This window comes from Syngnathus acus, chromosome 23, assembly GCF_901709675.1.
Source record: "Syngnathus acus chromosome 23, fSynAcu1.2, whole genome shotgun sequence".
Classification (NCBI taxonomy): domain Eukaryota; kingdom Metazoa; phylum Chordata; class Actinopteri; order Syngnathiformes; family Syngnathidae; genus Syngnathus; species Syngnathus acus.
Genome location: NC_051107.1, coordinates 5,703,108 through 5,728,550, shown reverse-complemented (window position 1 = coordinate 5,728,550; position 25,443 = coordinate 5,703,108). Strand labels below are relative to the sequence as shown.

Here is a 25,443-nt window from a genome sequence, read left to right as displayed (position 1 = left end):
ACTTTGACGGCGGAAGAGTTTGCAGGTCCAGTGTTAAGTTGGGGACGACATGTCTTTGTCGGCTGCCGGAAACGCCGACTTGAGGCGTCCTCGACGGCTTTTGCTCAGGCGTCCCGTCGTCAGCCGGCCGCCCGAGGCGCTCGGGGTGAGTCCAACAACCTTCAGCGCCGGCCGTTTTCGAGCGATTTGGATTCAATTTGGCAATTGCTTGGCTGCAAATGCCAGAATCCAAAGAGCAGCATGACAAAAGCAACAAGGTTGGTGGATGAAAGGAGCAACTTTTGCAAGCCCATGCCGGCTGGCTGGGCCCATCGCTCAGATTGGAGCCAGCCCGCCCTCTGTGCACCTCTGTGACACTAATGAATGTTAAGTAGGTTATCTACCGGCGCGCCACCGGCCCGACTCTTTGTCAGCTCGGCTTTTGTGGCCTCCCTCGGAGACCCCCGCCTCCCCGAAAATCACGCCGATCGTCGGCGTATTGATCCGGAGGATTGTGAAGCCTAAAAGGAGCTCTGTTGCACCAGCAGGGGGCATCAGTGACTCCCGGAGCTCATTTCAGGGTCACGGAGTCCTTGCAGCCGTCCTGACCCGGACCCGGACCCCGACCGGCACGCAGAGCAACACCCGGCGCCTGAATGGTATTTGCCGAGGATTGCTCGGATGCTCACGTCGGCGCTTGATTGCGGCTGACCTCACTCATGCTGAGCTGCTCGCCCTCCCTTCTTTTGTGCGCCGGAGGTCCTGCCCATGGTGTGCCTTTTTTTGGATTTTGTTTTTTTTGTCCTGAGGTCAGCCACTGTATTGTTGTCTTCACGCTGCAGGCAATGTGTTCTTTCTGCGATGCATACCTTGGCCATGTGGGGGCAGTACACTGCATGCATGGAGATGGTCAAAACCCCTTCGTAAGCAGAAATAATATTTCTTCACAGAGGATAAAGAATATACGGCCGCGAGTGTTGCCTTTTGATCGGCATCTCATCGTAAAGACGTCGAGGGCGTAATTTCCGCCAAAGCTGCGGTGTGAAGTCCCCGGGGACCGAAGCGTCGACTGCCGGCTTTGTCTTCCAGCGCCTGCTAATCAAACCCTGATGAAATGCCTATTAATAGGCCCCAGTGGCAAGCTGCGCAGTAATCAGGCGAATTAATAAAACATCCCCAAGTGGAGAGGCGAGCTCCCCGAGGAGGCCGAGCAGATGGCCGCGGGAGTCAAAAAAGCATCCGATGAGCTCCAAATGGGTAATTCGATCAGGCCGTGGAGCGCCACGTGAGTCACGTGGACAGGAAGTACCTGGAGGTGGACAGCGACTGCAAAATGCCATCTGCCGTCCGGGCAAAGATCTCAACGCTGCCCCCTGTCTTCCACCCACCTGCGGTGTCACCCCACAAAAGAACCCTGAAGCGGAGCGAGCCGTGCCGAGGGCTTCGCCGCAGTCAGCCCGTGATGGATGACTGGACACCGGGGCTCCTCATGGCGGACCCCCGGCCGGGCCGCTGTCCCTCCCGCTGAGGGAGCAGATGGAGCCCAAACACGTCTGCCGCGTGGGACGACTCCATCAAGTGGTGGCGCTAATCAAGACAGAGAGCTTATTAATGAACTCCATCAATGTGTGTGTGTGGGGGGGGTCTATCACTGTACTGGTTCTGTGCTGCAACTCTTAATCAAAACCATCAACGGCAACATTGTGTCTGTTTTGTGTTTGTTGCAGGGGCCCGTCGTCTTTGTGTCTTTTGTCAGCAAGGCCGTCTTGTGGGAAAGGCCCGTCGTCTCCTGCCGGACTGTGAGTCCTCGCACACGCAAGCATTTATGATTACCAACATTTTGAAAGTTGCCAGAGAAATGAAAGCCGCAAGATGGTAGCGTGCGACGCGCGTATCAAGCTAGCTCTCCCACTTGTCGCTCTTTTGTTGGGCGCGAGCGCTATTTAGGGTTGCCGTGGCGACCGCAGACTTCCTGTCTCGTCCCGGCTAAACAAACGAGTAAATGGCCCGCGCCGGCCTCATTAGCATACGAGAGCGTGTTTGCCGCTCGTGCCTGCCGCCGCTGTGCAATAAAAAAAAAAAGCGACTTTGTCGCCCGGGGCCACGCGGCAGAATGCACAGGTGCCCAAACAAGCCCACAAGTCGGTGGCAAAAGTGGCACTCGGCCATCTTGCGGGCAGGAAACTCAAAGTGCAAGCGACCTAGCCGTGATTTGCATATTCACTGGGCAATTCCATTTCAGAGCTACTTGATGCGAAATCCAAATCCACCTCATTGGAAGTCACATATCCCCAAAATTAGACAAAAATATCAGAATGAGTCTTTGTTTTCATTTTGTAATTTTGAATGATGGAAATACAAATGTAGCACAAGGACGGAGACAAATGGAACCTGATGGACTCAATCCTGCCTCAAAGAGACTCTTAAGCCGCATCTGTGTGGTGTTTTTGTGCCGGGGCACCGGCGGGGGGCTCCCGCAAAGCCAGCTCATTGTCTCAAGGCAGAAAGTTTCTAAGCTGCATGCGAGCCCGGCTTCTGACACCGGCCCATAATCACATTTGTGTCCTGGCCGCCACAATGCGGCCCAGTGTCGGGCCTCGCCGTTCGCCCGCCCGCCCGACCGCCCCTCGCCTTCATCCAGCGCCGCGGGCCCCCCCGAACCCCGCGGCAAAGCTAATTACGCCCCGCAGAAACACAAATCTCCCTGATGCAAAAAGTCACTTTTGGGGGCTTTAACCTTGTTAGGCCCCAAATCTGCTTTCTTGCCAAGACGCACGCGTGCGTGTGGACACAGACACGCTTGTGTCCTCGCCGGCTAATGAAGCGCGTCTGCATCGGCTCATGGAAGGTGGCCCGGCCCGGCCAGGCCCGGCCCGGCGTCCATCTGCAGGCCACGCGGCCCGGACGCGCTTCCTGCGTGGGCTCGGACGGCGCGCCGGCGCTGCTGCAAGATGGCCTCTAATGAGGTTAGGCGGGGCCGGCCGGCGCGTGGGTTGCCGGGCGCCGGGAGGTCGCCGCGTTTCCCGGGTCTGGTGGATCAAGGCCATTTGATCTGGTTCCCACAAAAAAAATAGAAAAGAACTAGTCATTTAGATTTGAAATCACTTGGATAAAAAAGTTGACATTTGTCACCCAGTTGGACGGCGTTCGTGGAAGCAGCATAAAAGCAGCTTCAGGTTGGCGTGCGACATGCCCACACCTGCCCCCCTCCTTCACTTTTGAGAGCCTCGAGTGACAGGTAATGAAGGGGGGGGCGTCCTGCTCTTGTGCCTCACTCGTGTACATCACAAGAATGCAAATCTTTAAAGCCGCACATCTGAGAGCTTGAGATTTCCAAGCTGATCCTCCCTGTGTGAGGCTCAGACAGTGCCCCCCCCCCTAACCCTTTTTCATCCATCCCTCCATCACTCTGCTGGAAAGGGTGAGAGGCTCGCCTATAACCAAGACAAACACATTTCTTCTTATTTGCTCTGGAAAGGTCACTGTGGCTGTTTGTTCACCTTTTTGGGGCCATCTTGTTTACTGTGGCACTCAACAAAACGCTGTAGTGGGTGTGGTGGCCACAAGAGGGCGACAGAGCTGCCTAGTTTTAGTTGAACTCCTTCAACTTGCATTGGAAGCATGTGAAATTCGCTCATATTTCATATATTTGTGGCTAAAAAATTCAATTCGGACTATCGTTTTTTATTTTCCATTTCACAAATATTTTTGTATTTCTCCGCAGGCCCGTGTGAGTCCCCAGCGTCCCTCCTCACTTTGTCCTCGCTTCTTGTCTCACATGAAGTCCGACTGCCAAGGCCTCCGACCTCCATGTTTCCTGAGCTCCAAGCCGCCAGCTCAGCCTCCGTCTGCAGGCATACGGCCGGCCGCTCGCCCCTACCGACCGCCGCCAGGTGAGGCCGAATTCAAATGCTCCACTACGTCTCTTTGAAATGCATTTGCTTCAGTGCAAACAGCGCCGCCCTGTTGGCGGACAAAATAGCCACACGCCGGGGGTAGTTTGGCGGCTCCTTTTGATGTGAAGTAATGTCGTCGAGCCCTCACCTCAGCGTACGGGGAAAGGGGAGCGCGACGGGGGCCGCATATCTCGGCACGAGCGGCCCAAAAAGTCATTCTTCCGCCATATGGCGGCGGGCTGGCTCACAATTGCCCGCCGGCGTGCCTCGTACGCCCCGACACATGTCATTTACCCGCGCGCGCTCAGCCCCAACAGATGGGAATGGCGTCGCATTGTAAGGGGAGCAGTGCAGCAATGTGTTCTCTTTATCCCCTGCGCTGACTCCTCATGGTGGAGGAAACAGCAGGAGATTGTCCAGCCACCCCCGGCCCCTCCCTCCCAGCTCACACACACACACACACCCCTCTAATCAGCGGTCCGCCAAGAAAGAGAAAGAGCGCTGAAAAGAATTGGGCGGTGTGCAAAAGGGGAAAGGAGAGAAAGGCCAAAGGGAAAGGGGGCGGAGCCATCAGGACTTGTGCTGCGGCCTTGAAAAGGAAAGAAGATTTCAACTGGTGTCCCTCAGTCTTCATTGTTGCGCATCAGTCGTAAAATGATGGAAGGAATGATAAACAGTTCACAGTACAAAACAAATTCAGGCTTGAGCTGGAAAGCAAAAAAAAGCCTACAAGAACTTGGTTTGGAAACCTCAGCTCAAATTGTGGAGCTTCAGATTCAATTATGAACGGTTCAAACTAGCACTCACTATTACGGCAAATGTTTTGGTTCTTCAGCCGATCCGAATCCTGCGCCGGTCGTACTCCTGCTGGCTATTGTCAATTTGGGAATGGCGACAGCTGCTCCCGCAGAGTTTTTTCTTTTCCCGCCTTTTGTTGGCTCGCCCAGCAGGGGAACGAGCGTTGTCGCTTCGAGGCCACTGGGAACGGCCATGTCAACCACAGATGAGTCGAGCGGCGCAAGAAACAAAAAGCTTTTCTTTCTGTTTGCCGCCGTTTTGTCTTTGAAGGGTCCGGCCACGGCCAAACCCACGGGAGAGCGCGTGAAGGCGTCCGATATGCCGTCGCGAGCCGACCTCCCGTTCCGCCGTCATCCACCATCGCGAGACCACACAGCAAAGTTCCCAAAGATGGACGCCGGCCGGCAGACGGACCCGAAGCGGGAGAACCCGACGGGGAATTCTGCTTCAGTCCGAGCGGGGCCAAGCGTTCCGAGGTCTCTTCAGACTTGGGTCGTCCGACATCCGGTCTATTCAGCCGGAGCACCGGCTTGGCCGGCGGCCGCAGCAGCGTCACATCTGGTTAGCTTTAGCTTTAGCCTCCTTTCTGCTCATTTTGTCTTTCCATCATATGAACTTTGTGTCTCATTTGGCAGGAGATCCGAGGCAGCCGTCATCCGCATCACCGGGCCTTCCCGAACGATCCCACCGTCGACCGACTCCTCGGAACGCCTTGGTTCCGATTAATGCCGTCCCGCCCGAACTGCCTAATGTTGATGGTTCTTCGGAAAAGCCTGAGGACACCTTAGAAGGTGTCAGAAATTCCTCCACAGATGCCGTCCCACCGTTGGACTCCCGTCGTGGTGTCTCTGCACTGAGTCCCATTTTAGCGAGCAGGAGAACCCCCTCTGCGGACCCCCGGCGCTGGCCCGTGCTGCCTCCCATTTCCCCCTTGAAAGGTGGGCTCACCCTCACATGGTCTTCATTTTCCACGAAAAATTTTTTTTTGTCAAATTTCTTGATAAACTGCTAATTGAAGGCTCGGGCCCCTGACATCTGACTCCTTCCAGAACTCGGTGAAAGGAGGCAAACAATGTGCAAATTGTGTTGGGACTTTCTCTCTCTTTTTGTCCCGGCAGAGTGCGAGCAGGGTGAGGGGCGTCGAGGGGGTCTGCGTCGTCGCCCGCTGTTCTCTACTTGCCGTGTGTCACCGCTTCATTCATTTCAGCAGCAAAAAAAAATGGTGGTCCTAAGCCATCTTTGGAATATTAGAGCAATCCAATTGCCCCCACCAGCACCAAGATTCTGCTCAATTCCATCAAAATGGAGTTTGGGGAGCAAAGTGAGATCAGATAGCGAGAGCTTTGAGTGCCTGAAGGACGGCGGATTGCGCTAAACCCCGGAAGGCTTCCCGCTCTAGATCTCCCCTGCGATAACGACACCTTAGATGACGTCCTTGGGGGAGAAGCTCTGCTCTTTCACCCAAAACATGTTTAGCTGAACACACACGATGTACATTCAGCTAATCTTTGGTGGTTGCAGGTCGCTGCGGCTCGACGACGGAGTCACCGGACTCAGAACTCAGCGGCGTTCACTGCGACCCGTTTGAGGAAGCGGACGCCGTCGCCCCCTCGACGCCTTCGTCCCGCTCGTCTCTGGACCGAGCGGCCGACTCGAGGGGCAGCGAAGATTGGGATCGGCGCGGTAAGACGAGACTTTAATGGCACAATTGAACCAAAGTGTTCATCAAATGGGCGCGTCTGCTGGCGACGGAACTCGCCGATGATCATGATGACATTATGCCGTGATGTCATTTTGAATTGATTCCATTGAGCTAATTCCGCGTCAATTAGCCACGCTCGCCTTCCTCCAGATCATCGGGGGCGAGCAAGCCAGCTCGTGTATCCGAATGAAGACTTCCCTCCTGGCTAATCCCCGACAAGGTGGTTAACCCGCTCGCTTGTCCCGACCGCTGTCTGACCCACCCGACCTTTGACCCCCAGGCGGTGGAAGGATCAGGGTGGGCCGCTGCCACAGCAACCATAGTGTCAAGCAATCAACTCAGGGGGGGGGGGGGCAAACCTTCCCCCTCCCCTCAAAAATACGAAGTAGAAGAGGAAACTAAATTTTTCGATTTACCCGATGTTTTTTTTAGTGTGATTCCAAATTGGATTCAATTGCATTTTTGACTGGACAGTGGGTGGTAACGGCGGGATTAGCCCCCAGATTAGCACTTGGGGGGCGGGCGGGCGGTTCTGCTGAGTGTCCTCTCATTCCACTTTCTGGCTAATGATGAAGCGGCGGCAAGTGTGGCCGTCCGTTATCCCGGGATTTCCTCTCCCAAAGTCCACAAAGCTTGTTGCCACCATGACACAACAAATCCATATCTCAGGGGACTTTCTCTCCCCTCCCCTTCTCTTCCCTTCCCGCATACTTGGTGGCTACGAATTCCACCTCCGCACCCGTCCAACGCGGGTCGGGACAGATTTGCATGGGCCCCCTGCCATACTGTCACTGATCCGCATTTAATCGGGTGTGATGTGCGTGCGTAGTTTCCCATTCCAGTTTGACGAGTCGGCCCAAGGTTCAAAATGAATGTCAATTTGGTGACTGAGAATGTTTCCTTTCAATTCAAATCAATAAATACGTTTCGACTTGTCTGTTTGCAAAGCGTCGTCGGTGTGTGCGGCATTGACGGCAGGCCGCCGTTTGTCGTCGGGGGATTCGGGCTCGCTGGCGCGTGTGCGCCTGCTGCTCCTGGAGCGTCGCATCACGCCAGAAGGCACGCCTGACCTGGCGCCAGGCGAGCAGGACGACGTTTGCGATGTCACGGCCACCTCAGAAGGTTTAGCCTCACGCTCTGCAGTTTTGCATGAAATACATGTTTGTGATTTACTGCAGTTTCTATTTTTTAACTATTTTTGTTCTCATTTACCATATATATTTTTACATATTTGTATTATTTAGTTTTGAATACTATTTATTTTAGTATGATGAAAAACCTAAAAAATCTTTCAAATCCTTATTTCGATTGTTATTAATGATTCTTTTGTTTTCAGTAATTTGAAGTTATGCAAAAAAAAGAACATTTTATGAAAATTCGATGTCAGTGCCATCAATCTCAGCCAGACTTTTTCGACAGTTTGCAGGTGTGTGCATTTTCTGTGTGGTTTTTTTTCAGCAGAAGGGGCGCGTGGGCTTTATTGGCAGCGTCTCAAGTGTGCCCTCCCCTTCCCCGAGCTTTAACCGATATTCGTAAAGATATTCACAAAGATCAAACCGCCGCCGTCGATCATTAACCGCGGAAAGTCCGACACAGATAGATAAACTCTCCTTTATGGGCTTGTAAAAAGCCCAGAAAGACGCCGGGCGGGGTTCAGCGTGCCTTCGGAGGCGTCGGCCGGCGCTGCCAGCCCCAAGGCGAGCATTCCGGCCAATCAGAAAGCCGGGAGAAAATCTCATCCTAACCCAAAGAGAATGACACTTTGAGCTACCTGTTAGCATTTCTACAACACGTCGTGGGAAATGCCCTCGACGAGCGATGTCGCAGTGTGACCTCGGGGGAAAAAAAAAAAAAAAAATGCCACAATCGGCGACTTCTCCAATTTAGACTAATGTTGACAATAAGCTTGTCCCCCCCTCCTCCTTTTGCGTCCTAAGAACAATGTTTGCACCTGGCAGGCTCCCGCAGACAGGTGCTGCTCTTTGCCGCTCGCTATTTGCTAACAGAATACACACGCTGTGCGGCCTCACTCATATCTGTGCACACACGCCATTACAAAAGACAAGTCGGCGTGCGTCAGAGACAAGCATTTATGTACACACACACACACACACACACCTGCCTGCCTGACACGACCTCACACAAATGACTTCCTGTGATCTTCAGGTCCCACGGGGAGTCCCGACTCATTCTGGAAGGTCCCGGAAGCTGACGAGTCGGTGAGTGACCCCCCAACATGTTGCGCAATTACAAATGATCCCACATTCCACCCCACGCTTGTTTGTCATCATAACTTGCACTCAGCACAAAGGAAATGATTAGAATGACAAAAAAAAGGTGGAGACAATCATGAAAAGCTAAAGTCTGCACAATCTGCTGTGTTTGTCCTTCCAGGATTGGTCGCTGGGAGCTTCCAGGTCTCCTTCGTCATGCCTCCTAAGCGCGACTCCGTCATCTGACGGCTTCCCATCGGGGTCCTCCTCGCCCGAAGAAGGTAGCGTAGCACTTTTAATTTTTTTTTCCCCCCCCACATCACATTTTCATCAAGCGTGCGATGCGCTGAAAGCTCTCCCGGCTGCCGGTGGGCGGGGCGAGTTGCTCATCGCCCATCACTCTCCTCCGGTACACTTAAGCCGGCCTAATCCTCGGCGTGTATCGTCTTCGCCTGTCTACGTGCCCTATGGTCCAAGCCAAGGAAAAAGGTCAGCTGTGCCCCCTCCCCCTCCGCCCACCTTCTTCAGCAAGGAGTTTCCTTCCATACTTGAAATCCCCAAAGATTCCAAAATGCGCTTTCTGACTAGGACAAGGACGCGAGATCTGATTTTGCGGTCGTCTGCCTAACAAAGCGGTTCATTTTCCACTCGGCCGAGTCTCGAACCAGCTGCGGCCGTCGTCACCATCCGACCTTTGAGCTCATCAGGAATTCATAGGTGGACTAATCCTCGGGTGCTCCCAAAACGCCCCCCCCCGGTTAGCATTCAGCTGCTAGCCACCAAGACGTTATCGCGGCCGTCCACAAAAGAGCGTTAATCTGAGTTGTCCGATTAGCGGCGTAAGCGCGAGACCACACACTGACAGCGTTGCCGTGCCGCCATTGTCTGCCGCCCCCCCAAATCCTCCGGTGGTTGTTGAAGCCCCGCCCACATGGCTGCCGGCGCCTTTGATTGGCACTTGTCAGGCCTGATTGAGAGGCCATGAATAATCATCGGCGCATTCTTGGAGGGGGCGACGGCGCTGGCTTGAATAGCCCGGGTGCCGCCCGTTGTCCCGCCGCCGCTCATCCTTTTCGCAAACTGGCCAAAACGAGTCGCAGCGCCTCGCCCCGGCCTGCTCCCGCTGCGTGAGCCACACGGGCGCCCTTTTGACCCTAGCTTAGTTTCCAGCGTGCCATTTTTTCTCAAAGGTTTGCGTGGCCGCATGCTTTGCTCGGCGCGGCGTACAAACGACATCGCTCAATCCTGTCGTCCCCCGATTCCAGCGTGACGGCGTGCCGGATGGCCGCCGCCGCCAAATGAGTCGCGGCGCCATCAATCGGGGCGGCAGAGCTTTCAAGGACGCGTGAATGTCGAGGAGAGGATGCCCAACTGAAAAGCCGGATGTGAAAAATGTGCAAATGTGAAATTGTCAATGAAAACTTGAAATTGATGGAATGTCCTGAATGCATTTTTAACAGTGTAGCATTTTTTTTTTTTTGTGCATCCAGGTTTTGATGCAGATCTTGGATCCCAGACGGTGGCGTTTGCGGTAGAGGAGGCGAAGCACTCGAGTGTGGATGCAAGGAAGAGCAAAGTCCTCAACATGCTTTACAAGATGGCGGAGCCCTCCAAGCGCATCCCCGCCGACGCTCGCGTCTGCTCCGACTTTGACGACTGTGAGTCGGTGCCATTTCCCACCTTGGTTAGAAGAACGTGCGTTTCTAAATGAGCGAGGTGCATTCTGTTGGCTTTACCCGAAATCAGGTCACCAAAATATTACAAATAGTTCCCGGAGCCAAGCAGTCTGCTTTCATGCAAATTAATAGTCTGGATGCTTCAAAACAAACGTTATGGGACATGTGTGTGCGTGTTTGCACTGTACGTACACTTAATACGTGTGTGTGTGTGTTTGGAGTTGTCGTTGGAGAGTGCACAGGGTGTGTCGTATTTACAGAGCGTATGCGGGTACAATCTGTCATATCGTTTTTTGTCTCGTCTTTTTTTTTTTTTTAATGTCGCGTGCGTCCTCACACGCACACACACAGAGTTTGTGTGTGCACACGTTGGGCCGCTCACACCCAAACACTTGTGGCGGCGGCCCCTCATTAGCGCTGTGAAAGGGCCTAATTGCATGGACCAGAGTTAAGGACAAAAAAAAAACTACAAGCCGCACTCGTCCATTCATTTGCCCGAGCGTATACGCAGCCAAGTTAACAATAGCGGTTAGGCAAACATTAATGCCCGCTTCCAACCCAGCGTTTTGATTGGACCGCCGACGTGCTAACGAGCGCCCAGTCGTGACTCGACGTGGCTCTCCGAGAACCAGTGTTGATGCGCCGCAGATACAGTTAGCATGTCGTGCTAGCAGCTAACTCTGATACTAAGGCCACTTTTTTTTTGGGCGGGATGAAATGTAGCGTGATGGAAGCGGGACGTTTAGTGCTGGCGGCTCCCCTCTAAACTGTTGTTTTCCTTCTTCCCGCCGTCTGTTGGTGTGGGCGCCCTGCAGCACTTTGGAGTTTTGCATAGCTAATTGGGCGCCACACGCACTTGGCCGATAATAGTCAAGCGAGTTGTCTTCTTTTTTCCCCCCTGTTGTGTCAACAAGAAGGCTGGCAAACACCTGGCGACCTCGCAGTCAGCCTCACTTTGGCCCCGCCCACTCGTTTCTGACTTTTAACCGAGGCGGGGGGGGTCACCTCGGCGTAATTAAAGCAGATGAATGGAGGCGCGTGCATCCAGCTCCACGATTCTTTTATGTGCGCCGTGTTTACCGTCACTCGCCATTGACGAGCGGCGGACGGCGTGCAAGATGGCCGCCGCTCCTGTCAAAAGCTCCAAACGGGCCACAATGGGCCTCGTTGACGGCGCCGCGCTAAGGAGCGGCCTTGTCATAATAGGCCGTGATTTGGCTTTTGTGGAGGCTATCTGCGCACATCTGTTCCGCCGGCGTTCAGGTGGGCGTGCGCCGCCGTCTGATTGGTCGGCGGAGGGGCGCGTGTGCGTGCGGCGCTAACTTGTGGTTTGTGGCGAGGCCGCGAGCGTGGCGGCTACGTGTGGCTTTGTTTGTTTTGCCTTGCCGGCACACGCACGCTAATAAGTGCACACAATCGCACAAAGACTCGAATACACACTCGCACACCTGCGCAGCCCCACACACACACTCTTGTACAAACACACTCCAATCGATTAATTCCATTGAGTCCGTTTTTCATTCCAATATACGAATCAATACGTCACGTGTCGACGCTGGCCGCTCTCGATTGTCTTTGTCACTTTTTTTTTTTTGAGCCGAAGTAGGTCGGTGACATTCTCCCGCTATTAAAAATAAAAAGAGTTGAGAGGAAAAAAGTGGGGGGGTCGCCCGTGCTGAATGTGAGCTTTGTTGAAAGGCATTGTGGGACACTTTGGGTACAGTGGCCATGAGGAGCGGCAAACAAAAGTCTGCCATTAAGCACACACACGCACACAAAAGCAGACTATTGTCCACTTTGGTGCGTGCGTGTGCGCAGCCAAAGGAGGTGGCAAATAAATCCCACTCGGCGCCATTTGTCATCTGCCAAGCCGACGTCCACCAGCAAGCGCTCAATGAGCCGCTCGTGACGGACGATCATCCTGTCATGTTTTATTTCCTGTTAATTTCACTTGCAAGCCAGGACCCCATCCGTAGCCGTGCCCGCACGACAGCCAAACAAACACGGGGCTCGCCGCCGTCTCGGCTTACAGCGTTTTTCTCTGGCTCTTTCTGTCTCGTCTTTCCCCATTCACTCGTCTGGCTGATGAACATTTTCTGCTCGGCTTGACAGCAAAGGCGCAACCTGCGCTGCTGCTGGGGGGGGGGGAAAAGAGAGAAAAGGCGTCAGGCGCTGGAGTGGAATCAGATAAGACTCTCAGGCGGGAGCTTTTCCAGGCCGGCTTTGTCCCGCCGCTGGTCCTCCCTCGATCTCTCACTCCACTGCACACCCCCTCCCTCCCTCCCTCGCCCCCAGAGACGGACGGATCCGAGGGCCGAGCAGGTAGTCGCAAGCTAGCGCCTCGGCTGACCTGTGAGATATTTGCAAACAGATGCTGGAGCTTTTTTTGTTTTTGATCCATCAGGCTTCAACAAGTCAAGTTGACTGCACGCCAATGTCGCACTCTGCATGACAAAAGCGGAGGCCCGCTTTGGATGAGAACTAAGCTGATAAATGGCCCGAGCTGCACAAAGGCCGCCGGTCCAGAGGTTTAAGTCAGACGCAAGTGAAATCAACTCTGTCGCCCCCACCCACCCCAAACGGGCCATGAATACGGCCTTCATGCAGCACAGTCACTCTCATCTGCTAAATTGAAGTGGCAGCAGCTTAAAAAAGCCCCCCCCCCCCACCCCCTCACTCACTTTAACCACTGGAATCGCTCGCACCTTTAGGGAGCGTCAACAAAATGACAATCCCAACACGATCAAACGTTTCCTCCTGATTGGAGTGTTTGAAACGTCCTAATGAACTGCGCGGCCATTGTACGTTTCTCTTTGGGACTCGCCGGTCGGTGCAAGATCATGAATGAATTACCATATTGATGATGTGCTTTTCCCTTTTGGGAATTGAATCATGAATCTTTGCCCCGGCTTCCCCTGTGACTCCTCCGACATCTATTAAGCTGCTTTTATAGAAGGAACCATTAACCCTCTCACACACACACGCACGCCCTGAGGCCAACTGGATCCACTCCTGTGAACCGCTCGCCCCACATTGTCCCGCCCGCCTGACCCCGTGTCGGCCAGAAGGGGGACAATGTCGCCGTCCATAGAAATGTGACGTCTGTCCTCTTGTTGTTTTTGCAGTCGACTTTTTGGCAAAGTTCTGCATCTTCAGTCCGGAGAAGCTGGAAGAGTACAAGAGAGCCTTTGAAGCGGTACGTTGGAGAGAAGAAAAAAAAAATCTGGCAAAAGTATTGGGACACCCCTACTGGAATGTTGCATGCGTGTTTGCAGGAAGACTCTGACGGCGACGGTTACATCTCGTGCGTTCAAGTGGTGGACGCCCTCAAGCGAATCGTCCCGGCTGAACTTCTCTCCGAAGAGGAGGAGATTTATCTTTACAGGGTTTCATTCTTTTTTTCCATGTTTTATGGCAGATTTTGGAGGAAACATTTTTATGGGTTTAAAGTCTGGAAGTTAGAATCATAGCTTTGCTAATGTTTGTTAGCCTGCCAATGGCGTTTCCCATCCTATGTTAGCATTATGCTAGCAGAGTTGCGTTCGACTTAATATGTTGTAATGTGTTTCAATATCAAATTTCTTTTTTTGTAGATCCTGGCCCTGGTGGACTTCCGCGTGACAGACGGCCTGGTGGACGTGAGACTTTTTGCCGTCATCGCCAGCCTGGCGCAAAAGATCGCCGCCATGGAGTAAGTGGCTCACCCCGCCATAAATAATAATTCATTTTCTCAACTCATTGTCACGCTTAGTCAAATCACCTTGGTGGAGGTAACAAGTGCAAACTGCTGTGGGCTGGAAAAGTTGAAAAATAAAATCATGTGTGCCGTCCTTGTGCTGCTCCCCGTGTGCGCTTGCGCAACATTCCCACACACAGCTTGCCCTGGGGGTCTTTGTGGCCTCCGAGCCGACAGGGGTCAAGGCCCGCTGCCAGTGCCGGCCCACCGCCATGAGGGCTCGCTCTCAGCCGGTCCCAGGTCACGAGATTTACGGCCGTCTCGTTGGCGCGTCCCGGGTTGGGAAGATCGGCGTGACGCGAGGCCGCGTGTGGAGATGAGCGCCCATGATAGCGGGCAGGAGGAAGGGGGGAGAACAATAGGATCCTTCTGCCGACCGACCTGGCCTGGTCCGGCTTGGCCCGGTCCCGATCCGATCCTCTTACCTGTGGCTAATCCCGCCGCCCTCTAATCCCGCTTTACGTGCGAGCTGCAACTGTACTTCCACAATCGGCCTTTTCTTTCAGGCTCGCCGCCCTTTGAAAGCTGAGCGGGCGTCTCCAATTTGCATCGATTGTCCAAAAATGTTAAGAGGGCAGCGGAGCCACAAAAAATTCAAAGGCAGCAAAGTGTCAATATGTAGATTTCACTGTCGTTTTTCTGTTTGCTAAACTTCACCGAGCCCAGGTGGAGTCACTTGACCCAAGTTGTCATCGGTACTGCCAAAGTTCAAATTAGGCCACGGAAATTTGGCGGCGAGCGCCAAAACGTTTTCGGGGGGGATTGCAAAAGTGACAAGTCTGCTGTGCTAGCCTAGCGGGAGGCCCGGGAAGGGAAATGGGTTAGGTTGCTCTTAATGTGCACACACACACACACACACACATGACCCCGAAGCCCCCCACCCCAACTCACCCCCCAGCTTGGTTTGCGTGAGCCATTGTCACACCAGCGTTGTCAGCGCACGGTCGCGTTTGGACTCTTTTACCTCTAAGCAAGTGCAATTAATGATCATTAGCTACCCTGTCCCGCCTCATCCCCGTCAAGCCCCGCCTCTTGCTCCCCACATGGCAGCCAATCACAGCGCAGGAGCGCTGAAGCATAGCGCACTTTTGGCCCACGTTCGCCCATTCTTTTACATCCGGCCAGGAGGGGCTTCTTTGGGCATTTTCAAAAAGAAAAACTTTGTTTTTTTTTTTAAGTAAAATCTGCAAAATATTAGGAATTGTATTTTGTTTTTATTTTAAATTTTTTTTATTGTTTATATTGTTTTTTTTGTTTTTTTTAACTTCATATCATAATAAACATTGGGTGTGTCCCAGACATTTTTTCTTTCCCTACTTCCCCATTGTTTCTAACTGTCCCGCCAAACCTACTTTTTGGTGTCACCCCCAAACCCCCTTCCTCCCTTATCCCCCCCCCTCGCACCCCAACAAGAGTTCCCCGACTCCCCCCCCACTTCCCAAAGCAGTTGTAGCCGTTATTGTGGCGGGATGTGTGTGTGTGCCCGCGCATTGTTTGGCGGGCAGGCCGTGCTGAGCAACCACAATGAACTCACAACACTTTACCATCACCGCCATCCCTAAAACGCATCACTGGCACCAAAGTGAGCTGTTGTCATTTTCTCTTTGGCAGTGACTTCATGAGGTCGCTGGTCACCAGCATGGACTTTCGCTCTCTCCAAGTACGACTCTTCAAAGTCAAGGTAACGCTCGCCCGACGGCCAACGTCGGCCCATCCTTCTCTGCCGCACAATACCTTGACTCAGCAAATTAGGTCAGGAATTTAGGTCGGGGCTCTGGCTATAGCCCGGGCCCAAATAGTGAGTCGCCTATTGCGGCCGCAAAGATGCACGACAGAAAAAGATGATGCAATAAACAAGCTTCCCCGAGCGGGAGAAACCCGGCCTCTGCTTTTCCCTTTTAACAGATTAGTCTCATTAAAGAGCTCGCCTTGTCATCGCACGACCCACCCACACCAGCGCTCGCACCCACACCGGCGCACGCACCCACATCTGTCCAGCCAGCTCGCAGGTAGCTTGGCAGCTTTGTAGTGGCCGAGCTGTCAGAGATAGCGTTGTTATCCTGCAGGCTTTACAGGGGGGGGAATTGGCTAATTGCCAAGGTGGGGATTAGTTGCACCCACTGCCCCCTCCCCTCCCCTCTCCTAGCAATTATTCTCCAGCCTGCATTAAGTGTGCAAACAGGTGCACTTCAACAAGAGCACAAACAAGCTGAGGTAATCTGACGCCCGCCGGACCAGCACGCTCACACCTACATAACTACACACACACAAACACACACAGCACATATGCCAACCACTTAACGTTTCATATATGTGCCGAATAATAGTCATTTTCATGGTATTCAAGAATTGGTGTCATAAAATCAATTCAATTGGGTAGTTGTTGTAGATTAAAAGATTAAAAGTCAATCCTTTTGAAAATCAATTTGTTGGGTTTGCGTTGACCCGACCTGACGCTGGATTGGAACGTCAACCCTAATGCAGTGCCCACTTTGCAGCAGCTTTTCCTGTTCCTGCTGGACGAGCACGGGGCAGAGGCGGGCGGGCGGCGAGCTCTCATCAGCGGCGAGCAGCTGGCGCTGGAGCTGAAGGCGGGCGGCATGGGGCCGGCGCGGGAGCTCCGCACGCTTGCGCCTCTCGACCTGCTGGACTTCCTGGCCTACCTGCCGCTCTTCATGCGCATCCACACCTCCGTCGTCGACAACCCGCTGCGCGACGCCACGCAACTGGCGTCAGGTAGGCCGAATGCAAACGGAATCCAAAATTGTTTGGAATGTGCCGGCAGGTGTCCTCAAAGGTGTCAAAGATAAAACAGTAAGTGAAGGTTGCTGTCTCTGGTGCTGAAATGTCTTTGCTCAACATTGACTCTGTGTAAAGCTACTTTCCTCCCCTTTACTCATTTAAACCGGCAATATCGTCTATATTCCCGCCCCGACGCAAAATCTCAGCCGCCGTGCGCTTATGCAAATGTGGCGGGCGAAGCAACAATCCGTCTGCAATGAATAATTTGCCCAATCAGATGCGAGACGGAGCCATTGTTGTCCAGTGGACACGGCCGCGCTCGCCTGCCGGACCCCTAATGTACTCTGACAGACCACAGCGCGGGAATATTGCAGCCAAAAGTCTACTTTTATCCTCAATAACTTTTTTTTTTTCCTCTTGACGACATTTAGCAGACATATTGGCTTGAATAAATGAAACAACAGATTTGATTCAGTCATGTTCATGTTCTGCTTCTTCTTGAGTCAAACTCAAATGAAACCAAGCGCTTGTTTTTGGCGGTAATTTGGACGGCCAGTGACTCGCGTGGCAGGACGCTGCGTGTCAGCAGGCACACGCCAAAAGCCTCCCGCCCCCTCCCTCACCTGTCAAACTTGGTTTGGGCTCAAACAAAACACAGAGCACGCTCTTGATGCACCAAAAAAAAAAGCCCTTTTCATTCCACTTCAAAACGTCCACCTAAACTTCTTTTGGATGCGTAAATTTTTTAAATCTATTATGTGTCAAATGTTTCCCCCCAAATTCCACAAACAGTAAGAGTCAGTAGCAAATCATTTATTGTTGCACTATAGAAAATATGCTTCTTCTTCATATTAGGCTGACAATAATAATAATAATAATGGTTTCCAACATGGTGCTGGCTTGTTTGGACACTAGCTGCATGATAAGTTTTGATCATGAACAAGTTTAAATAAGACACGTCGGTGCTGCGTTCAGGGAAAGGATTCATAAGACACGTGACATATATAGAATTATGTAAGCAAAATATATACAAAAAAAGGATGCGTACCAAAAAAAAGTCTATAAATCTCTTTACATAGAAAAATAGTTGATATATTTGCAAAAAACAGTATCAGAGCACTTGAGATGATTTCCTACGACTTGGAAGCTGTTGTGACAAAGGCTGATTGGATTTAGCATAGTTTCTTCTTCATTCCTGTGAAATAATGTTTTTTTGTGTGTGGTCCGCGGAGCCCCAAAAGTCTGTCCACGCCACGCGTGTGCGCGTCCCCTCTCGGCGTCCTCATGCGGGCTTCTCCTTCCAACTCTTGCAACTGTTGCATGGGCGCTTCTTGACTCTCCACCCGGGCTTGCGAACGGACTGGAGGCTTTTTTTGTTTTCTTTTCCTGTGCGGGAAGAAAATGGGAGGTTGGTTCTAATTCGAAGGAGGAGAGTCGGTCGAGGCGAGGCGAGGCGCGTAATGGGCTGGAGACTTACCCGTGCATAGGAGCTCAGAACCAGTTGGTGAAGTCGAGGAGTTCCTGCTCCTCCGGGCTGAGGGCGTCGTACGACACCTCGTCCGACGAGTAGGAGGACACGGGCGAGCCGGCCATGGAGTTCATATCAGCCGTCGCGTAGCCGTGCGCCTGCAAACCGGGCGACGACGCTTGCAGGACGCCCGCCTGGAAGGCAGCACTGACCGCGTCGTGCTCGTCCAGCAGCTGCTGCAGCGCGCGGATGTACTCGACGGCCGAGCGGAGGGTCTCCACCTTGCTCATCTTCTTGTTGGCGGCGCCGTTGGGGACGTGCTCGCGGAGGGTGGCGAAGCCGTTGTTGACCAGCTTGACGCGGTTGCGCTCGCGCTCGTTGCGACGCGCCACCGCGTGCGGTTGCTGCAGGGGCAGCGAGTAGCCGAAAGCAGCGAAGTTCAGGCGACGCTTGCAGCGGAGGAGCTCCGGGGATGACGAGCGGGGCCGCTTGGCGGACGCAGCAGCAACCCCCGCGGCCTTTCCGCTCGGGCTCAACGGGACGCTCTGCGCGCTGAATAAGCAAGCGGCCGGAGCGAGCTCCATGGTGTGCTCCCCGCAAAAAAATGCAATGGAAAAACAAGTCAAGTACGAAAATCTGAGGGTTAAAAAAAAAAGTTTAAATCACTTTTTTTCCCCCCAAAGTTTTAAAGTTGCAACAAAACGCTTGTAAACAAAGAAAGTTGGGAGAAAATACTAATGGGGGAAAAAACGTAGTTGCGGGGGGGAAAATACAAAGACCCCCAAAAATCCCTTTTTTTTAATTAATTACAAGTTTTCTAGGTGCGTGTCTTGCGGATGCCGGTCACGTGGTTGGAGGCGTGCGTCTCTATCTGTCTGTTTGCGCGTGCATGCGTGCGTGCGTGCGTAGCGTGTTGCTGTGCGAGTGGAGTGTGAGCCGCAGACAAGAGACGGCCGCTTTTCAACGGCCGTTGACGGCCTGCCGGCCGCGTGGCCACACCTTGGCTCCGCCCAGCGCGCCGGTGCGATGCGCGCGCCTGACGCGTGCCACTTGGAGCACTAAACAAACAGCCTGTCACTCCGTGTGTGTGTGTGTGTGTGTGTGTGTGTGTGTGTCTTAGGGAGGGGGGGGGAAAGTTGCAAAGAAAAAAACCACAAGTTCAGTCAAGTTGACAAAGTTCCTACAATGCATATTTAACTTGAGCTGAACAGGTTGCAAAAAGACAAAAATGAAATAATATGATCGGTGCTTTGCTGTGCTAAAATTCTGCGTATGCATTAATCGAAATTCAATCTAATTGTTTTCCTGTTTTTCTCCAGAGTGAAGAGTTGCATCTTCTGCTGATGTTCCAGGCTGCAAGGTTCCACTTTGATTGAAGCGGATCATCGTCCGTATGGAAAAAGGGGAGGGCGGCGGGGTGGTCTTTGTGTGCAATTGGCTCCACTTGATAGTGTTACAGTAGCGTCCAGCAGGCGCTGTGTGCGTTATTGTCGCATTGGGAGAGTGCGGCATAATAAGACTTGTCAGTCAGGCTGGAACAAAACACAGCAAAGTGTAGCCCCCCCCTTCTGCCCCTTGCACCTCTGTCCCACTCCCTTTCCTACTCCCTCCTTTATTCCCGTCCCTGCGTCCTGAAGAGGGATTGTAATAAATTGTGCAATTTTCTGCATTGGCCGTGGCATTCAAAATCAAGCGTGCATTGAGTGAGACCCCCACTCTCTCGCTCCACCAGTACTTTCCTTTATTTGAGCCCCCCCCCCCCACCCCTCTTTCCCCCAGGCCTGCCTGTGTGTTTGGCCCAGCAAGGGAGTTTGGAAAGGAGCGTGGGTTCTATTCAGAGCCTGGCCACGTCCGGCCTCTGTGAAACCAATCCAGGCGCTCTCAGCCGCTCGCCCTGCAGTCCAATTAGCGCTTTGTGAGGACTTGCGGTGCACTCGTCCGCCCGCGGGCCCGCGGGGGCTTCCCGTGCGCCCTAATGAAGGACGTGACATCTGGGTGCCCTTCCGAACAAACACCTTGAAGGTCTCACTCGGTGTCTGGCTCACTCCAAAGAAAAAGACGCAGCTACTGCAGGAAATCGTGGTAAGGGCTTGCATTTTTTTGGTCAAATAACAAGTCAAGCAACAACTGCCATATGAACTTTTTCACATCACAAAAATGTATTTCCATCAGAAATAAATAAAAATTAATGACTCATCAAACATACTGCGTCGAAAAGTAATTTGCAAATAAATCCCAAAATTAAATTCAAGTGATTTTTCCCCCCCCCTGTGTATCACTAGAGGGAGCCACACACCATCGCAATTTGACCGTCGTTGATGATCTATCCGTTTTCTATTCACATTGTCCCTATTATGGCAAGGCACGTATGTTATCTACTCGTCCGTAATTTTGCTTCATGTTGTTTCAAAGTAAATAGAAAGTGCACATATATGGATGGACTTCTACAGTCTCCCCTGGAGTTTGTGTTACGTCATCAAAATGTATTTATGACATCACTTGTCACATTTGAATGCAACCCAAAGTCCTTCACTCAATAACAATCCATAAAACGTTGCTTTCTCTATTTGTATGACCTTGCTCATCTCATTGGAGTCGCTGCCATAAAAAAATGTTAGCAAACAACTCCCTCCTGCGGACAGAAATGTCATTGCAAGACACTTCGCGATTTGGTTTTAATTGTCCATTCTGCTCTGCCGTACTGTGCCCAGTCACGTGAGTTTGTTGACCGGGAAGAGCGCGACCGTCAACTTCGCTAGCCCAAAAAACGAAGCAAAAGTCGACTTTTTGAAAGATAAAAAGTATTCAGAGTATACCGTGCTGACTAATAATGTCGTTTTCAGATTGAGTTTTGATTGATTTGCCGTCGGCTAGCACAAAACAGCAGCTACGAACGAGGAAACTGTTTCCGAACTGATGTTAAAGTTGCTATTTGGCTAAATTTGGTCACTATGAGGTCGTTGAATTACGTCCAACGTGTTAGTTTGGACTTTTCGGGTACGCTCTTTCCTCACGCCATCTGCCTGGGAGATGCCGACAACGACACGGTGAGCATAACGTGCTTGAATGAAAGTTATATAAGATTTGACCTTTACTTTTTTTCCTCAAACCAACTGTGCGTGTAGCTGAACGAGCTTGTGGTGGGCGACACCAGCGGCAAGTTGCACGTGTACAAGAACGACGACAGCAAAGCCTGGATCACCAGGAGCTGCGTGGGCATGGTGGGCAAAGTCACCTTGATCTATTTTGGATGGTAATAATTCAATTTCTCTTGTCTGTCAGCTGACGTGCGTCGGCGTGGGAGACGTGTGCAACAAGGGGAAGGTACGTCCCGGACCGGAGCGTGTTCTCGGGCGCTGTTGTGAACCAGTGCTCATGAAAGATCTTGGGTCAGAACTTTGTGGTGGCCGTGGGGGCGGAGGGCTGGTTCCACCTCTTCGACCTGACCGCCGCCAAGGGCGACTCAGGGAGTCTGCACGAAGGTTTCGCCGCGGACGAGCAGAGGCCTCTCTTCACGCAGCACATCCCCGCCAACACCAAAGTCATCCTCATCAGCGATATCGGTACTCGCCGAGCCTTGAAATGATCGAGCGATGTCATTGGAGTCACACACGTCAATGAATTGGCCAGACGGCGACGGCCGCAGCGAGCTGGTGGTGGGCTACACCGACCGAGTGGTGCGAGCGTTCCGATGGGAAGAACCGTCAGACGCTTCCGACTCGGGATCGGGTCAGCTGGTTCTACTCAAGAAATGGCTGCTGGAAGGACAGGTTGCACCTTTGTTTTGAAGAATATTTGCCATCAAGCCCTCTCACTCATTTTTGATGTGGTTTCAGGTCGACAGCCTTGCGGTGAACCCGGGTCCCGAGGGCCTGCCGGAGCTCATGGTGTCCCAGCCCGGCTGCAGCTACGCCATCCTGCTCTGCTCCTGGACTCAGCAGGACTCGCCGACCCCCGGAGACCGGCACTACGACGAGGGCGAGGCCTTTGGGTCCAGCAGGTAGGAAAACTGCTCCAAAATGTCAGGTACTGGGATCAATTTGATGGTGACTCTGCTGGTTTTCAAGTGAGGGGCCGTCACAAGATATCATCCTCCATCTGACCACCGGGCGGATCCACAACAAAAATGTGTCAACGCATCTCATTGGGAGCATCAGCAAAGGTGATCATTGATTCATGATTGATTGAAATTGCTTGGGAATCAATAGATGATGTTGATGTGATTGACAGGCTCGAAAGAGGAGTCTTCCAGATGCGGCCTCTTTGCTCTCTGCACTCTGGATGGTAAGCCCATCAATCATTCATGACGGGTGGGATTATGCCACCTCCCCCAAGGCTTCCAGCGTTAAAATTAGACGCCGGCATTCAAATAGAATGACACCCAGGAGAGCCATGACCTCCGCCAAGGCCAAAGTGTCCTCATTTGGATGCAGTTGAACAAAACGTTTTACACTTGAAAAAAAGTGCAAATGTTAAATGTGCCGCAGGGACGCTGAAGTTGATGGACAGCTCCGAGCAGCTCTTGTGGTCGGTGCAGGTGGACCATCAGCTCTTCGCCCTGCAGAAGCTTGACGTCACGGTCACCTTTTTATTTTTTTTGGGGACTATTTTTACGAATGTCTCGCAAAGTGAAAGGGTAGTCAGCAAATTTCGGGTTGTTCTTGTTTCAGCGAGACGGGCGCGAGGAAGTGGTGGCGTGCGCCTGGGACGGACAGACGTACATCATCGACCACAACCGCGCCGTGGTGCGCTTCCAGTTTGACGAGAACGTCAACGCTTTCTGCGCCGGTGAGGAATCGCCAAACTGTTACCAAAAAGAAAGTTATCCATAAAATGATTCCGTTTCAACAATGTTGTTGTCATTATTTTGTTTGGTCAGCAGGTGGTAGCAGAGAGCCTCACATGCTCAAGCCAATTCGTTTTTTGTCAAAATGAAGTCAATGGAAAATGATCAATATTCATTTCATTTTTATTCCATAAGAAGAGCTACTCATTTATAATTTCCCGTTTTGCGCGTGCAGGCCAGTACACGTGCAAGGAGGGCAAGAACAGCCCGTGTTTGGTGTACGTCAGCTTCAACCACAAGATCTACGTCTACTGGAAGGTGCAGCTGGAGCGCATGGAGTCCACCAACCTGATGCGGGTGCTGGACGAGCGGCCGCAGTTTACACAACACCTGGCGGCGCTGGGACTCAGTGAGTACGCAGTTCCAAAAAAACAAAATAAAAAAAACTCACGCGGTGGCTGAGGGTACGCGTCGGATGTGGTCGGGCGGTGACACGACGCGCCCTAATGAGGAGGAGGAAAGCTGCTTGTTAGTGACAGAAAAAGTGAAAAATCCCGTTCAGGTTGCATGAACGCAGACACAATTAAAATAGAGTGGATATAAAAAGTCTACACACCCCTGTTTGAATGCCAGCTTTTTGCGGTCTCAAAAACTAAAACCAAGATAAACCTTTTGAGTAAAAAAAAAAAAAGGACAGCGCCGCAATGTGGGACCCTAAGAGGTCTTTGCTTGTGTGGCACCTCCTCTCCACAGGTGGCGAGGACCCGGCGGCTGTCAGATCGCTGCTGTCAGACGTTCTCTACGAAGACGCGTCCCCGTCTTCTTCTTTGTCTCGGCTTTGTCCGCGCTAAGAAACGCTTGGCGACGCGCCTCCTCCACTTCAAAAGGGAGCCGCCAATCAAACGTGACAGGCCGGTGGAAGCGCTTCAGTCACTCCGCACCGCCTCCTGTCAGTCTTCTTCCCCCCGCCCCCCCTTGTCATGGACGGGCTCCTCGTGGCCGCCCGCGTGCCCTTTTGACACGCCAAGCCAATTGTCCTCGCTTGTTTCGTTACGTAAGCTTGACGCGATGGATGCTGACGAGCAGCGGCGCCGCCAGCCTCGGGAACTTAACATGACACCACCGAGCGCAGCCCCTATCAAGATCCCAGCGGCCTACAAAAACAAGCCCGTCGTTTGACGCAATCCGTATAAGCGTATTAAAGGCACAATTTTAATTTATTTGAAATGAAGCCCCAGTGCGTGTGTTTGGATTTCAAGGGAATCATTTTGAATTTGGCACGCTAGGATTTGTGAATCCATGGGTGGATGGAAATATCCAGACGGATCTTCTCATTGTCTGGCCGACTCGCAGGTCTCTCCCTTGCTCTCGCCGGAGAGTTACATAAGCCCAGCACATCAATGTTCGCCTTCCCTGCGGAGACCCGAGCTGAGCGATGCCAGCTGCAAAAATATTGGGACGCCGACAGCAAGAAAAATTACATTCTGCTGCTCTTAGTTGAACTTGAGGGAAGAAAAGCTTTTTTTTTTTTGTTACCGCTCGCTGACAGGATGCGGCGAGGCGAGTGGGAGCAAGCAAAGAGGCGGCGGCAAATTGAAGCGCGGGGATTTTCTCTCGCGCGCCTTCTCATACTTCCGTTGTCGCCTTCATGTTGTGCTCGGCTTATCGCCGGCGTGAAAAAAAAATAAAGCGCCTGACAGGGCCAATTTAAAAGTGGAGAGACCGAACTAGAGAAAGGATTAAGGACACCAAGCCCAATGCTGGCTCATTTTGGCCACTTTTTTCCTCCTCATCAGGGCCAGTACACAAATTCCATATTGAAGTCTCAAAAATTCCTTTCGAAATGGAGTTCTAAGAATTTCCACATCAAACTTCCGCCTACACGCAATGACTCACACGGCTCGCTCAACGTTGCCAATCACTCACGGCGAGGTTAGTCTGGGCAAGCTTTCAAAACGTTGACTGATGTGGCCGAAATGAAGCTATGTCAAGAGGTCTCGTTTGTGCAAACCATCTCAAGTATTTAAGAGGCTCTCGTGTTGCTAAATGAGGAAAGCGCAATTTGTTTTCCTCCCTCGGTCGCAAGCCCTTATTTAGTCGCGTATTTGGAGCTTTTTTTGCCGATAATGGGAATGAGCGAGGTAACCTTTGGCAAGCCGCGAGCCATCTGCTCGGGCGCAGATAAGACAGACATATATTCAACACGTGTGCCCTTTAAAAATAGAGGGAAAGATGCACAGAGCTAGCCAGAATACGTATCTTTTTATTTGTCAGCCAGAGAAAATACGCTTGTACAGAAGAAGAGCAAGGAGAAACGCCAAAAATAAACCTGTCGTGACATAACGGCACTGGGTGACGGAGGGCAAAATCCAAAACAAAAAAAACCAAGCGGCTGCATTGAGAATCTGCCAACCACAGATGTGCAATAATTCACATCGACGCATTTT

At 52.2% G+C, this 25,443-nt stretch overlaps 3 protein-coding genes across 5 annotated transcripts; 2 read left to right on the top strand and 1 right to left on the bottom strand.

The window, feature by feature from the left end:
- LOC119117177 lies at positions 1-21,025 on the top strand. Of its 3 annotated transcripts, XM_037243322.1 has the most exons (16): positions 2-145; positions 1,707-1,778; positions 3,704-3,872; positions 4,944-5,234; positions 5,309-5,611; positions 6,195-6,356; positions 7,324-7,497; positions 8,542-8,594; positions 8,770-8,869; positions 10,079-10,246; positions 13,390-13,460; positions 13,540-13,650; positions 13,858-13,955; positions 15,612-15,681; positions 16,499-16,736; positions 19,530-21,025. In XM_037243322.1, exons 1-16 carry the CDS (start codon positions 50-52, stop codon positions 19,532-19,534), a joined length of 2,181 nt encoding a protein of 726 aa, XP_037099217.1. In that variant the 5' UTR covers positions 2-49; the 3' UTR covers positions 19,535-21,025. The 3 variants fall into 3 exon arrangements, with proteins under 3 accessions (XP_037099216.1, XP_037099217.1, XP_037099215.1); XM_037243321.1 differs by lacking the exon at positions 19,530-21,025 and having other exon boundaries at positions 1-145; positions 10,115-10,246; positions 16,499-17,003; XM_037243320.1 differs by lacking the exon at positions 19,530-21,025 and having other exon boundaries at positions 7,354-7,497; positions 16,499-17,002.
- Positions 17,541-19,151, bottom strand: ascl1a (achaete-scute family bHLH transcription factor 1a). Its single transcript, XM_037243491.1, has 2 exons — positions 18,220-19,151; positions 17,541-18,128 (listed from the first exon to the last, which is right to left on the bottom strand). Exon 1 carries the CDS (start codon positions 18,792-18,794, stop codon positions 18,234-18,236), a length of 561 nt encoding a protein of 186 aa, XP_037099386.1. The 5' UTR covers positions 18,795-19,151; the 3' UTR covers positions 17,541-18,128; positions 18,220-18,233.
- Positions 20,932-25,380, top strand: itfg2 (integrin alpha FG-GAP repeat containing 2). The gene is made up of 12 exons (XM_037243417.1): positions 20,932-21,257; positions 21,336-21,431; positions 21,493-21,534; positions 21,605-21,773; positions 21,841-21,980; positions 22,047-22,210; positions 22,278-22,372; positions 22,441-22,494; positions 22,698-22,789; positions 22,881-22,998; positions 23,232-23,405; positions 23,750-25,380. The coding sequence occupies exons 1-12, from the start codon at positions 21,162-21,164 to the stop codon at positions 23,845-23,847; spliced, it is 1,338 nt and encodes a 445-aa protein (XP_037099312.1). The 5' UTR covers positions 20,932-21,161; the 3' UTR covers positions 23,848-25,380.
- The last annotated feature ends 63 nt before the right edge of the window (positions 25,381-25,443 follow it).